The sequence below is a fragment of the Colias eurytheme genome, chromosome 22, assembly GCF_061535395.1.
Source record: "Colias eurytheme isolate Ceu_HAF_F1 chromosome 22, ilColEury1 Martin Lab GWU primary, whole genome shotgun sequence".
NCBI lineage: Eukaryota > Metazoa > Arthropoda > Insecta > Lepidoptera > Pieridae > Colias > Colias eurytheme.
The window spans coordinates 7714900-7731150 of NC_143001.1; the positions used below are offsets into that span (position 1 = coordinate 7714900).

Genomic DNA, 16251 nt, shown 5'->3' on the forward strand with positions numbered 1-16251 from the left:
ACCGCCCCGTTACTCTGTGGGTGGTAAGGTGTCGTACGCAACTTATTAATACCTAATAACTTCATTAGTGTAGCAAATAATTGACTTTCGAATTGGCGTCCTTGATCGCTTGTTAGCTTTTTCGGACAACCAAAACGAGAGATCCATCCTTCATATATTACACGCGAAATCGTTTCAGCAGTTATATCTTTCGTAGGAAAACATTCTGGCCATCGCGTCCCCCTATCAACTATGGTAAGGCAATACCTAAAACCTTCGGGTGAAGTGGGTAAAGGTCCAATTAAATCAACATGAATATGTTCAAACCTATCGCACTGCGGAAACGATCCTAAACCTGACATTGTATGTCGATTAACCTTTGATCGTTGACATTCAATGCATGTTTTAGCCCATTGGCCAACATCGCGATTCATATTTGGCCAATAAAAACGATTTTGAATCAATTTGCGTGTAGTCCTTATTCCGGGATGACATAAATTATGTACACTATCAAAAGCAATACGTCGAAATTTATCAGTCAAGTAGGGTCTAATTTTATCATTATCTAAATTACAATATATAAATGTACCGCTTTCAGGTAACATAATTTTCTTTAACCTATTATTAGCGTCTTTCGAATTAGATAATTGTAACAAATAAGAATCCTGTTGTTGATCCTTAGCAAGTTCCGCGTAATCTATTACAGTGGGACAATTTATTGTTGCGACTCGAGATAACGAATCCGCAACGACATTATCTTGCCCACTAACGTGTCTCAAATCCGTTGTGACTTACTAATGAATATCAAGTGTCGTGTACGTCTGGGTAACTCTTTCTCGCTATTTACTTTAGAAAATGCATAAATTAACGGTTTGTGATCCGTATACACCGTTAACTGTCGTCCTTCGACCATATTACGAAAATGACGAATAGCTAAGTAAATTGCTAATAACTCCCTATCATACGTACTATACTTGCGTTCAGTCTTAGATAAATTCTTAGAAAAATAACCTAAAGGTAACCATTCATTATTTGCACGTTGTTGTAAAACTGCACCTACATGAGTATCCGATGCGTCCGTCATAAGTGCGAGCGATGCATCGGCTAAAGGGTGCGACAACGTAATCGCATTACACAAGCTCGACTTACATTGTTCAAATGCTTGTTCGGCGATTGATGTCCACACAATGGGTGTTTTATCTTTCTTTTTAGAGCCATGAATGAAACTATTGAGAATCGATTGTGATGAAACTGCGTTAGGTAAATGCGCTCTATAAAAGTTTACCATACCTAAAAATCGACGTAATTGTTCGATGTTTTCGGGCCTAGGAAATTCATTAATAGCTTTTACTTTATCATCAAGCGGGCGAATACCATCTGACGTAACATGATAACCAACAAAGTCGATTTCCGTTTTCCCAAACGTACATTTCGCTAAATTAATGGTTATATTATATTTGCTAAATTGCTTAAACAATGATTCTAAATGTCTACGGTGTTCGCTTTCATTTGATGAAGCTATTATGACGTCATCAATATAACAAAAAATATTATCTTTACTGTCCGCGTCTAGGTCCTGAAAAACAGTGTGATGCATGAATCGCTGAAACGTCTGCGCAGCGTTACGCAAACCGAACGTCATGCGTGGAAATTCGAATAACCCAAACGGCGTTATTATTGCAGTTTTTTCTACATCTTCCGGGGCAACAGGAATACAATGATAAGCCCTATTTATGTCGATTTTAGAAAATATTTTCTTACCAGCTAATAAATACGTAAAATCTGATAAGCGCGGTATAGGATATCGGTCCGGCTTGGTTATAGAATTAAGCTTTCTATAGTCCCCGCACGGACGTAACTCGCCATTCTTCTTAGGTACCACATGAAGTGGACTAGCCCAAGGACTCTTAGAGGGTCGGCATATACCTGCTTCCTGCATGTAACGAAATTCTTCCCTTACTTTTTTATATCTAGCTGGAGGTAAAGGTCTAGCCCGGGCAAACACTGGAGGTCCAGTCGTTTCAATATGGTGAAAAACACCGTGGCTAGGTATTTCCCTGTACGATGAAGGCTTTGTTATATCTAGGTACTTACATAACAAGTCGTGAAATTGATGAGTTTCCTCAACTGTTGTCACAGACGGTTGATTCACCTTAATAACACTAGCTACTGATTTTAATTTAGTTAAACTATCAATTAATCGACATGATCTTAAATCTACAATCAAACCATGATGTGCTAAAAAATCTGCACCTAATATAGGTTGAGTTACCTCGGCGATAATAAATGACCATTTATACGGTCGCCGTAAACTGAGATCTAAAGTCATTAACTTAGTACCAAATGTCTTAATTACACTACCGTTTGCCGCGTATAGTTTATAGTCACTACACTCACTCGCGAATCGGTTATTTTTCGGCACTGGTAAAACTGAAACATTAGCGCCGGTGTCCACTAAAAACTTAATATTACTTTTTCTATCTCTTATACACAGGCGTTTATTTACGGTGGAACAGACATCCGCCTCTGTCTGCACCGTATTTAGTTTTTTTGTTGGCTCTCCTGCTGCTTCTGCCACGCACAAGGTTGAATGCACTTGCTAGCGTTGTGCTTATAGCGGTAATGGTAATAACATAATATCCAATTGGAATTTTTGTGTTTTGATATTCCTGTACGATCGCGACTTCGCGATGCGGAGCGATGCGTGCGATTTCCGTACTTTCCACCACTAAACGATCTGCCTCTCGAGCCTGCAGATTCCAGCTCGTTTAAGCGCTGCGTTAACTGTGTAATCTGCTCAACTAGCGTAGGTTGTATTGCGGATATTTTATCTCTGGCACTCGATACCTCCTGTATCTCCGCGAAACGTGTCGTTTCTATAACTTTATCTGCCATATTAGCTAATTTCTCTGTATCCTTTAATTCGCTAACTGTGAGGACTGCTTGTACGGCTGCGGGTAAATGTCCCATCCACAGCATCGTCAATGTCTCCTCCGAGAATTTTTTTCGAGCCAGATCTCGCATACGCCGTAAAAGTTGAGAAGGCTTCTGTTTGCCCAACTCAAGCTCTTTTAATAATTTTTGTACCTGACGCACTTCCGATTCTTCGTATACTACGAGCAACCGTGTTTTCAATGCTTCGTACTTCTTTGTATCGGGTGGTGTTAATACAATGTCGCTAACCTGCTCAACGTGTTCGCGACTTAATTTCGCTACCACCAGGTTATATTTCGATTGGTCCACCAGCTTCTGATTCGCCACCACTGCTTCAAACTGCGCGAACCAAAGTCGTGGTGATTCTTTCCAGAAGTCTGGAATTCTACTCGACACAGTGATCTGCGCGAGAGCATTTTCACTCTCATCCGCTCTAATTGGAACTGCCGGATTCATTTTGAATTAAATTTTTATTTGATCAATAAATTAAATAATCACACAAACGAAATCTATGCAATTCACTATAATAATGTTCACTTTTCGTCGGGGGTCACCAATGTAGGGTCTTGTTATGTGCGGGTGTAATAAAAGATGAATAACTACGCAAAGGTTATATTTCGTTAACTACATATATTTATTCGGTATGTAATTAATATTCGACCTAATGCGACCAACCCGCGTCCCGACAAGCCCTTAACTAATCATGCATAGCGCACGAACTGTTTATATACGAGTTACCGTGTGAACCTATGGTGGGAACTTTCTTAGTAGGTACTACACTTGAAATATTTCGGTAACTCGTAAATTGGCTTGTCGTCGCTACAATATTATGTCACATTTTGATTTTTGAAAAAATTCTTTAATTGCTATCCGTTGACAATATAAAAGTGTATAGCCAATCAAATGCTGGCCAGCTTATAATTTTCACGTTACTTTTGGTGAAAATTTGTGAGCTACAAAGTCAAATGCTTTTGTGAAGTCATTTATTTTCTTCGATTGCTTTTCAGTAATTTGATCACGTTTTTATATCTTTATCCATACTAATATTATAAATGCGAAAGTAACTCTGTCTGTCTGTCTGTTACTCAATCACGCCTAAACTACTGAACCAATTTGCATGAAATTTGTTATGGAGATATTTTGATACCCGAGAAAGGACATAGGCTACCTTTTATTGCGAAATATGTACCACGGGCGAAGCCGGGGCGGACCTCTAGTATTGTATAATTTTGTCCTTCGCGCTTGATATACTATAGTTAATGTAATTTTTAGATTTATTAATAGTGCACAAGGCCTCACAATATTATGTTGTAGAGCCGTGCTATTTACGAAAATTACGATTTATGCTTAAGTGATTAAAATTTGAGGGTTTAATTTTCATTTCAGTTACGTTAGGTTATTTTTGCCACTTTTATCGTACAGCATATAACGTACTGTTTCGTACTTACGTGTATTTTATTGCCTCATACCCAACTGTACATTATTATGTACAGATGTGTCATAGTCGGCGTCACGCTACTATCCCGCACGCTGACGTCATGCCCCGTGCTCGGGTCGCAACTCGCGCCGACTGACATGTGCGTGCATCTCATCACGCTGTTGGCTGATTTACTGGTAAGTACAGGATTTTAGGGTTCCGTATCGAAATGGAAAAACGGACCTTATTCTACAGTCGAACAGACTTTGTTGCGGTGAACGTAATCTACCGCCTTCCAGACTTCGCTGGCGGTGTTTTTCTGTTGCTGCTATAACAACGAATACTAGAAATAACAATAATATTTAAAGAGACGGGCATATTATAACAAACTTAAAACTATCTTTAATCGATATTTATAAGGGCAACACGTAGAAACTTGAAATATTCACAGAATCGTTAAATTATTAATTAAACATATATGTAAAAATGTGTTTTTGCTCGTTATTGATAATAGCGACATCTGTTTTCGAACGGTGGTAATTTTATATTCAAGTTCCTATTAGTTCATATAAAAATCAATAGAGGGCAGCTATTTAACAATATAAAATAAAATTATATGTATTTCAAAATATTATTAATAGGTACCGTAATATTGTGATCAAAAAGACATCATTTAAAAAACAACCACGGAACCCTTTGTGTCGTGACTTCGTCCTTCGACTCGCACTCATCAAATTTTTATATTTTGCGGCATCTTGAGATGAAAAATTTTATATCATTTTAAGCTATTGCATAGCTTCTATCGCGGGCCTTGAGCGCGGGGACCGAATCGAGAAATTCCGTAACGAAAATACCTCACGATCCCCACTCCGACGGGCGGAGGTATGGCTTGAAGGCATAGCATGCAATAGCTTTAACGCGGCAGTCCCCGAGTGACACACGTCTTTTTTTAATGCCATTTGTGTCTAAATTTTAAACCATCAATAAAATAAAATAAACATGAAGTAAATTAAATCAAATTAGGATGACTGAAATCTGAATACATTCGTACATTCAGTAATTCCCAAAAAACCCAACGTCTAAAAGTAGCAAATAAATGATATAAACGTGTCGTTATTTACTATTATAACTACATATATATAACTATATATAACTATTCAGTTTACCGAAGTTTTTATCAAATAGAAAGGGGTCGGCAACATTTTCCAATCCGTTAACTTTGATGGGCCTCAATCATATGTCGTCAACTTTGACTTGTGTTTTGTGTTGAATTAGATTTATTTTAATTTCTGGTAAAAGTATTGAATATTTCTAATAATTATTTTTATAAATAAATTCGATTGTTTAAATAACGTTATAAAGTTTTGCCCCGCGAGTTTACCAGCACACAAAATGATCGATTTTTTTAATTAAAGAAAAGATATTTTTTATTCATGGTCTTGCCATTTTCATGATAATTTTCACCCAAAACTGTATTTTGATTTAACCTAGAAAGTGTGACAGATTGACAGATTTTCTCATTCACATATCAATATTAGTGCGTATTGATTTATGGTGTTATCGGTTTAAATCAAATTCGCTCCAGTCCTTTAGAAATGATTGACATTTAGACATTTAATTACAATATAATTTTAATGTAGTACCACACCCCGGACACTCCATACAAAATGATCGTTTTGACAGTCACACTGTAGAGACTGCAAATGTGTGTGTTAACGCTTTATGGTTGGCACATTTGTGACTAGCGTAAAAAAAAATTCGCGTTTTTCTGATGAAATACATCCGTAAACAGCACAATATCTAACCATTTTCTACGAAAAACGATAATCACAAATCCAAAATAATAAAATTACTTTAAGTCAATTTGATTAATGTTGTCAATCTTCGTTGCGTATCGTCCTTGCAGAAAAATATGGCCCATTTTATGTCTGATCGCGCGGGGGTGAGGTAAGTTTAATTTTGGCGGGAGGCGGAGAGTGTCCGTTCTGTAGCGTTTAGCTACTATTATGTATTCTGTGGTAGTACTTGGATTAATAATACACTTTGATTCTTTGAAATAAATAATAAATAAATTATTTATATTCGATCTAATTTAAGCATATTTTTCTGTTTTTTTTTCCTTAATTATAATTTTGCTTGTTGTATTCGATTTGCTCAAAAACGGTAACAATACCGGCCAAATTGAGAACTTCCTTTTTTCGAAGTCGGTTAATAACATTGAAGAATTATTGTCAAGCATTATTTCTTAACGTCAGGTATGTTTCGCTGATGCTACGAAAACTTTTATGTCATCAAACAAAAAAAGGGGTGAGCAACATTTTCCACTCGGTTACTTTTGATGTGTACCAATCAGGAGTTGACAACATTTTTTTATGAGTTTTTCTTACGAGAAATATGCGTTTGCAATTTATTTGTTTGTTTTTTGAAAGACACGAGTGATTTGTTTTTATTGAAGTGAAACTTCTTAAGGCGCGTTGAGAGTAAAATTTCACTGTCGCGTCATGGCAATACCGTCACGTCATGGAATAAGGCGATGCTTTTAGTATTAAAAGATATTAAAAGGTATTAAAAGATCTTTGCCAAGGAAGTTTCATTTCTGACACGTGTGCTCGGCACACGGGCACTTATTTAGTCCTTATAATGGACAAAGTCACGGGAATAGGTAGAAGGTATATTGTTATGTGTACGGAGCGTCGTTGATATTGATACATTGTTGTGTGTGTACCCGTGTAGCGTCTGTGTTGTAACTGATGCTTTGTGTGTATTGCTAGGGTTGGCACTCGTAAAGAAAAATAAAATCCTATTATTTTTCTGTGCATGTCATTTTATATGAACTTTTGTGGGATCTGTAGGTATGCGAGATCGTAATTAGTACGCTTTAATATGCATGACGATTCAACATTGCGGTTCAGATAATGTTTATTAAAATAATATTAGAATTTTAAAAAGCAAATCTGAATAAAACTAACCTTATAATTGATGTCATATCACAAAAAGCGGCGCATTACAGGTACTAGCGCTAGTTACTGTCGTTGCTATATTATTCCACTGTTCAAATTTTAAATAGCATAAATAAAATAAACTTACCTTTTATTTATGACATCACACAAAACTGCACATTAGCGCAAGTTACTTTTTGCTTTCCATTATATTTTTGTACTGTTCGAATTGTATATAGCAAAACTTAAATAAAACTAACATTATGATAATTCAAAGAGGCACATTACAGATTGCGTAAGTTGCTTTCAATAATATTTTTCTACTGTTCCAATTTTAAATAGCATACGTAAGATAAATACTTTACTGTTCGAATTTCAAATAGCATAAATAAACCTTTATATTTATGACATCACGAGCGGCACATTACTTCGCACGTCGCAGCCCTAAAGGCCCACTCACGTCGGTAGCGACGCGAGTGGGCCCTGCAAGCGCCACTAATGCATCTCGATGCTTCGTTTGTGCTTTATTGTCGTGTTTGTGCACTGGCGCTAGTCACTGTCTTGCGTGGTTGGCTAGTTAAGTTAAATTTTTGCGTATCACTATAAAGATTAGATAATATTGTTTGTCTCCTTTTGGGTTGAATTAAAAACAAAATGCCTCTTTCTCTGCGCGTAAATATTTTTAGTAAAGAACTTCTACATTTACTAAAAAGTTCGTTCCAATACAGATAAATTTGGTTCGAATGTTTTCAGTTAGGTTGGATTGTTACATGTCGATTTGCGAATGAATATAAAATATTTTAACAACCAAGTCACTTTTAATTGTATGTGTCAATATCTTTGTTAAATGCAAACTCGTGTTAAAACAATTAAATGGCAATTATTTCAATAATATCCTTTTGTAAGTTTTGGTCAGATGTTTTGCTCTACAACGAAACTGTAAAGGTCGATCGAATAATAAATAAAAATCTTTACGTATAAAAACCTTTTTACGACTGGAAAAGTAATTCAAGGATTGAGGAGACAGTTATTTGTACTGTAAGTATTACAATTTAGAAGCATCGCACTGATTTACCGGGTTTTAAATAAAAGTTTATATATTATCTATGTTAAATTTAGGCAAAACATTCTTTCGGCTATAGTTTTTTGGGATAAATGATGCAAGTATACAGGGTGTCCCACTGTTGGTATACTAAGCCCAAAGGAGGTTATAGATTTGCATACGCTAAGTACGTAAAAAATACTTAAAAAATTCCAGACGCATTTTTTTTTCAAGTAGATGAATTCTTAAAACTCTATGTGTACACCCATAACAAGCAACCCGCCCATCTTTGTCACCAGCACATGAGCTATCGTTTAATATTATGTTTTCATAGACAAAATGCTCACATTAGAGAAGCGGTATATGCCGGCTGCGCGAAGCTAGAGAAGAAAACATGGATTTTCAGGAAAAATTTAGCAAAAAATTTTTGACGTAATTTTGTTGTTTAAGTATTTTTTACGTGATCAGTGTATGCAAAACTACAAGTCTCTTCGCGCTTAGTATACCAATAGTGGGACACCCTGTATATATCATCAATATATTAAAGGCATATAATTTTTATTGAATATGTGCCGGTATCAAAGTATATGAGTGTATTTACCTTAAAATTTTTATGTTATAATTTTTAATGAGCTCAAAATATACAGTAAGGAATAAAATAAAATGCTGTGTTGATTTTTATACTTGTTGATATTCTTAAAACAATATGACGCTATAAATTCCGTGAGGTGTAATAAAATTGCATTTTTATTGATCGATGTCAATATTCGGTTCATTAACAAGCCAAAGGTAATATGCTACCTGCTTGACATTAGAAGTGGAGCCGGTTGTAAACTTCCAAAAGTTTATTTATACCTATTTGTCAATTAATATAAGAGAGGACAAATGTGGTGTTCATGTGAATGCAAATTAGTTATAAATGGGATTTTTTACTAATATCTAGTAGATAGAGGGTGATGATCCCTAGTTTTAATAATTTTCTAGTAGAAGAGATGATCCCTAATTTTAATAATTTTTACGTATATTTAAAAAATGTTGCCAATAGTCACTTATTAGGTATTGCTGTTTAACTTTGCCTTCCTGTGCTTCTGATTTTAGATACACAATCGATATTAAATAAACATATTTTTACCGATGACACTTTATTTTATTATCGAAAATCTTCAAGCATTTTATTCGAATCGAGACGGGTTAATATTCAAATTAAACAACTTATTAGACTATAAACCGCCGTGCACGATGTTAATTAATGGTTATCGTCAACGCCATCTAGCGGTTTTGACAAGAGATTGGCATCTGTCGGTAAATCTGTTTGTTTACGAGTTTAAAGTTTTAGTAAAAAAATCTCGTTTGTTTAGAGTTCATACGTTTTTAATATCAGAGGATCAGATAAAATCTCGGGAACGTGCCAAATTGGTATTTTTCAATACATTTTTAAATAACAGAAAATGTTGACTTTTATACGACTTATATTGCTCTGTCGGAAGTCAATGTCGCGTTGATAGGTTGATACTTTTTTCGTTTTTCAAACATAAATATTACGTTTTATTTTGGTTTAGCTATTAAATGTTAATACGGCAAGTTTGCAAGCTTAGAATTGCGTTATTTTCAAGTTTTATTTTTGCTTTGCTTTCGCTGCGAATTATATTTCAATACGTTATGTTATTTTCCGATGAGCAAAATTGTATTTAGACTCTTAATTATAACAATAAAATAAAAAGTACGCATATCTTCTCCTATTGCAATGTATGCTTAGAAAACTATTTGCTATTGGAACTTTATTCCATGAACAAAATGTTTTAACTTTTAATCAAAAGCGTTTACAATTTCCACTTTCCATTATTGTTAAACAACTACTACAAAATTCAATTCATTATAATATATGTATATCTAATTATACAAATACACTATCTAAATAAAAACAATCCTTAGCTACTCGCAAAATTCTTAAATAAATAAACAATCAGGCTAGTAGACTATCCATACAAACGCTCCCTTGCCTTACTCTCCCCAGAGCCACGTAAGTATAACACCTAATGGTTCGTCCCCGCATTCTTAACAATGCCTAAATGTATCCATTTTAACGGATTTATGCCCCGTTTTATTGCACATAGAGGAATTTACTATATAGGGTATGGTTATTGTATAATTCAAGAGGACAAGAGGTAGTTGTTTTGTTTAGAAATGTAAGAAAATGTAAATGAAACTTTTAAAATAGCAAAAAATATGATGTTCCAAATTGTTTAAGTCTAGTCAGACCTTATTAATAAGCCTGACTAATAAATCACGACCATATTTGCATAGTTTTGTAATTATATTGCAAAATATATACTTACAGTACGAATGAATGGCGCACAAAAATAATAACGTATTTTTGCTGTCTCTGATATTTTAAATTCTATTTTTATTTATTTTTAAAAGTTTTTCCATATATAAATGTGCTAATTGAAAGCCTTTACCTGCCAGTGTTCTCTCCATATATCAAGTTCAACTCTCTGACACTTAAACTGCACTATTCACTTTATATAAACTCACTATGGAATCTGTTCAACACTCTATGATGGAAATGACTGCTACATTTAATAAGAAAATGGCAGAGTTTCAGCGTGATCTGCAGAATATCAGCAGCAATAACTCACAACCTGCCTCCAGTAGCCCAACATCCAGACTGGCAGCTGAATTCAATGCATTTCAGTCTTTTGTGTTGTCATCCCTCAAGACTCTGCAAACTCAAATTGCTTTTCTCTCAAACCAGTTGAATAATTTGGAGATGCGTAGTCGCAGAAAAATGTTATTGATTCATGGTGTGCCAGAAGATAGTAAGGAGAATCCCACCAAATTGGCTATAAAAATCTTAACGGATAATCTAAAAAATCTTGACTTGAATGAAGATGTTATATCGCGTTGTCATCGCTTGGGTTCCTCAAAGAAAGACAAGCCAAGACCTATAGTTATCAAATTCAAGGACATTGTTAAAAGAAATACCATTTGGTACTCCAAAACTGAACTAAAGGGAAGCGGTTTCACGCTATCTGAGTTTTTAACCAAAGAAAGGCATAATATCTTTGTGGCAGCCAGAGCCCGCTTTGGTATTACAAATTGTTGGACGAAGGATGGGAGTATTGTCGTGCAACTTGATGATGGGTCCAAGCGAAAAATCACTCTGATGGCTGATCTGGATAAAATTCCCTCCAATCATACAAGTTCTTCCACTGGTGCGGCTGGTTCCACGTCTAACATCCACAAGGAGTCCAAAACGGCGTCCAATGTTAGACCGAAGAGATTTGGTCGTGCTAAGTAGATCCTGTAGGTATCTTATGGTTGTGTATTCAAACCTCATTATTTTTATCTATTAATTATTTTAAACTTTAATTTCCATAGGCAATGTACTATTCTATTTTTATGTCTAACTTTTCATTCCTCTTCCTCTGTTAATCCCTAAATTGAAACTGTTATCAATGCTGTTATCAAACTTTTTGTTTTTATTTTCTAACTTATATTGTAGGTAGTACTTGTTTACTTTTATTTTCACTACCTTATAAATTGTTATATTTCATTGGTGACATAATGTGACAGCTGTCAGATGTCAACACCTCAAAGTCAATGTGTTAACCTTGCAGTTTTGGATACTTGCCTTTTGGTATTAAGTATATTGTAGCTATTTTTAAGTGTCCCATCTCTTACGAAACTGGTGGTAATGGTTTGTTTAACAGGTTACGCTTATTTTTATTTATTTAGTAGGTATATAAATATTTAGTTTATCAATTTATAAGAAGTATTTTTATATTGTATTTATTTTTTATTTTTTATTTATTATTATTATTATTTTTTATTTTATGATGTCTTTAAATAACAGCAATTCTAGTGACTCATATGTTTCTATTTCATCGATCGAAGAGCTATCAGGGGATGACAGCTTTCACAGTACATCTTCTCCCTTAAATGTCCCCTCTCTTTTCGACAATGGTCATAAGAACTTTAACGTTGTTCATATCAATGCTCAAAGTATCCCGGCTCACTTTCCCGAACTATTAGCTTCTTTTGATTGTAATTCTCTTCATGCTATTTTAATTTCGGAATCCTGGTTAAAACCCTGTTTACCTTCTTTATCTTATAGTCTCCCAGGATTCCAATTAATTCGCAATGACCGCATTGGTAGGGTAGGGGGTGGAGTAGCTATCTATTTACGTTCGCATATTCCTTTTTCCATAATTAGTAGCTCTCCTCAACCTCCTCCTGCTGATGCGGCTGAGCACCTTTTACTTGAGGTATCCCTATCCAATACGAAAATTCTCCTTGGTGTTTTTTATTCTCCTAATTTAACCGTCAACTATTTTTCGTCTTTTGACCATCTTCTTGATATTTATACCCCTGCCTATAAACATATAATATTTATGGGCGATTTCAATACCTGCCTTCTCAAGGGTGATCTACGTAGCAAAAAGTTAATGTCCATTGTTGATTCCTTTAACCTAAAAATCCTTCCTCTTAACGCTACCCATTCCCTTCCAAATTGTTCTCCCTCCCTTCTTGACCTTATCATAGTTTCCTCTCCTGAACTTGTCGCTAAGCATGGTCAGTGCTCAGCTGATTTGTTCTCCTTCCACGATTTAATCTTCCTTTCCTATAAATTAAAGCCTCCCAAAGCTAAGCCTAGTATCTCTATGCGGCGCAATTTTGGTAAAATCAATGTAGATCGTCTTTGTGAAGATGCCGCTGATACCGATTGGTCAGTCATTTATTCAGCAGGTTCCATTGACGAGAAGGTTGCGTTATTTAACTCTCTACTTCTGAACCTATTTGACAAACATGCTCCTTTGCGCCCAGTCAAGGTGAAGCATTTACCAGCGCCATGGATGTCGGCTGAGCTCAAAGCACTTTTAAAAAAAAAAGCACGTGCGAAATCAAAATTAAAGTTGCTCGATTCTGATGTCAACCGAGCAAAGTATCAGAGCATACGAAATCGCTGCAATACATTATGTAGGGATGCTCAACGACGCCACATCTCTGAATCGATCGAAAACGGCGATCCTTCCAAAATGTGGAAATTTCTCAAATCCCTTGGAATCGGCAAGGCTGCGCAAAGTTCCCTTCCAGATACGGTTTCTATCGATAAACTTAATTCCCATTTTTCTAATCCTCTCTTGGATTTTGACACTAATTCTAAAGCGCGCACCTTAAGCTCTCTCAATTCATTACCGTCTCCAGACTATCTTCCGTTTGTTTTAAGTCAATTTTCGGATTGTGGTGTTAAGAAGAGCATATTGTCTATTACCTCTAAGGCTGTTGGTAGTGATTGCATTGGTCGGTGCATGATTATTCCTATCCTTTCCATCATTAATCCTGTTATTACGCACATCCTTAACTCTTCTATTTCCACGGGCACATTTCCAGCTAATTGGAAAGATGCACACATCTTGCCCCTCCCTAAGACCTTAAATCCTGTATGTCCCTCAGACTTCCGACCCATTGCTATACTGCCTTTCCTGTCTAAAGTCTTGGAAAGGTTAGTGCAGGAGCAGTTAAGTCGCTTCCTTAATTCCCACAATCTCCTTAATCCTTATCAATCTGGATTCCGTCCAGGTCATAGCACGACCACTGCTCTTATTAAAATCACTGATGACATACGCCTGGGTTTCGACAATAAGCAGTTAACAATCCTTACGTTGCTAGACTTTAGCAATGCTTTTAACACCGTCGATCACGAGGTTTTGTTGGCTATGCTACGCTCTATTAACATATCTCCAACGACTATTGATTGGTTTCGTAGTTACTTGCAGGGACGTCGGCAGCGTGTTCTAGTGGAGAACCTAACCTCTTCCTGGAGCAATGTTCATGCCGGGGTTCCGCAAGGTGGCGTGTTGTCTCCTCTCCTTTTCTCAATATTTATCAACTCTATCTCCAATAACATAACTTCTCCTTATCATATGTACGCAGACGATTTCCAACTATATTCGCACGTGTCACTGCCTGAACTTCCTGAAGCGATTTTCCGTACTAATTCTGATCTCGCAGCTATCGTCAATTGGAGCAAGGAACATGGCTTGAAGGTAAATCCCGTAAAAACTAAAATCATTATACTTGGCAGTAAGCCGCTTATGAGCAAAATTAAATGGGATTGCTTGCCAGATGTTGTGGTTGATGGTTCTCGCATTCCTTTCAGCAAAACAGTTAAAAGCCTCGGTTTGTACCTTGACCAGAACTTATCTTGGTCGGAGCACATCATGCAAATTCGCAAGAAAATTTTTGCTGGTGCATCTTCGTTGCGCCGCCTGCGTAACTTCCTACCGATCTCCACCAAAATTGCGTTAGCCCAATCCCTTCTGCTTCCCTTCCTTGACTACGCCGATTCCTCATTCCCTGATCTTTTTGAGTACCAGTTAGACATCCTTGAGAGGCTGCAAAATTTCTGCATTAGATTTATTTTCGGATTGCGTAAATTTGACCATGTCTCGGAATATCGCAAAAAACTTAACTGGCTCCCCATCCGTCTTCGCCGGGACGCCCACATACTTCAGCTTCTGTACTGTGTTCTGTTTGACCCTAAAACACCTGTTTATCTTAAAAATCAGTTTAGTTATCTTAGTGAAAATAGCTCTATCTCTCTTCGCTCTTCCAATCTTCTAACTCTCTCTACACCGGTTCATCGCTCAAATTTCTACGGCTCCTCATTTACTGTTCGTGCTATACATCTTTGGAACGCTCTGCCTGAATCCATCAGGCGGGCGAAAAATATTAGTAGTTTTAAAGCTCTGGTTAAAAACCATTTCTTATCATTATAATATTGTGTTGCTATATTTAATTTTATCTCTTGATATCATATTTTGTATGAGACATCATTTATTATATTATAATATTTTGTGTGTTATTTGGTATATTTAGTATATGTATTTATATATATTTATTATATTCTTATGTTATCTGTATATATTTATTTTTAAATATAATACTTTATATATATATATATATATATATATATATATATATATATATATATATATATATATATATTATTTTTATTTATTTTTTCTATTATATTTTATAGTTTTTGTATTGTATACAAATTAGTTATTTGTACAATGTATCAATTTAGACATTGAATTTGCGCCATCGCGTACTCGTTCAACATTCCTTACAATCAGGGTTGCCTGGAAGAGATTGCTCTTGAGCAATAAGGCCGCCTTTTCGTGCATATGTGCCCGTGTGTTATTATTGTATAAAATTATAGTCTAAGTTTGTTTGTCCTGGTATGTATGTACAATAAAGCATAAAAATAAATAAAATAAATGTTATAATTTGCAGGTAACATTACGAGAAATATTTATGTATATGTACAACTTTAATAATGTATTGTTACCTATGTTTGAGTTTAATTGATATACTTTATAAGTTGCACATATATATATATATATATATATATATGTGCAACTTATATATATATAGAATTATAACACTAAAAATATCACTTTTAATAGGAAAAGGACCTGAAATCGGACCCGAAACTGATGGAGCTAGCGAAACAGATAGCCGACTGTCTGTCTGTTTCTTTCGACGCAGTGTTATGCACTTCTCGAATATTCGACGAGACGCCGAGCAACGAGCCGGAAGACGCCGAGTGCTTGAACATGTTTCGCATACGCACGCATCAGTTTATCACGTGAGTAGAAGCATCTAGAACATTGTAGATTGTTCCAGATCATTCTGGAACGTTCGATGAGTTATGATATATGCGATAAATGCGCCATTTTTTTTTGCTCTAACTAAGTTTTAAAAATTATTATCTAGTTAGGTACTTACCGATGAAAGTTATTCCTTTGCACTTTTCCGTATTATTTGTATTATTTGTGCAATATCGTAACACACACGAAGGCATATTTGAGGCGTTTCACTTTAAAACCATTAAAAAAAACCGCTCAACCTCGCCATACGCCATATGGCGT

The 16251-nt window shown here is 35.6% G+C and overlaps 3 protein-coding genes across 3 annotated transcripts in view; 2 read left to right on the forward strand and 1 right to left on the reverse strand.

The window, feature by feature from the left end:
* ssp3 (SCAPER domain-containing protein short spindle 3) overlaps nucleotides 1–16251 on the forward strand; it is a 72516-nt gene that overhangs the window by 22487 nt on the left and 33778 nt on the right. Inside the window, exons 14-15 of the mRNA XM_090115190.1 lie at nucleotides 4407–4527; nucleotides 15787–15968. Coding sequence (XP_089971316.1) covers nucleotides 4407–4527; nucleotides 15787–15968 — 303 coding nt within the window. The remainder of the gene's footprint in view (nucleotides 1–4406; nucleotides 4528–15786; nucleotides 15969–16251) is intronic.
* LOC149898779 (uncharacterized) lies at nucleotides 2521–3730 on the reverse strand. The gene has a single exon (XM_090115023.1). It carries the CDS (start codon nucleotides 3367–3369, stop codon nucleotides 2521–2523), a length of 849 nt encoding a protein of 282 aa, XP_089971149.1. The 5' UTR covers nucleotides 3370–3730.
* Nucleotides 10848–11612, forward strand: LOC149898780 (uncharacterized). The gene has a single exon (XM_090115106.1). The coding sequence runs from the start codon at nucleotides 10848–10850 to the stop codon at nucleotides 11610–11612; it is 765 nt and encodes a 254-aa protein (XP_089971232.1).

Coding starts and splice junctions, on each gene's coding strand:
- LOC149898780 (XM_090115106.1), top strand. CDS start 10,848: ATGGAATCTGTTCAACACTCTATGATGGAAATGACTGCTACATTTAAT.
- LOC149898779 (XM_090115023.1), bottom strand. CDS start 3,369: ATGAATCCGGCAGTTCCAATTAGAGCGGATGAGAGTGAAAATGCTCTC.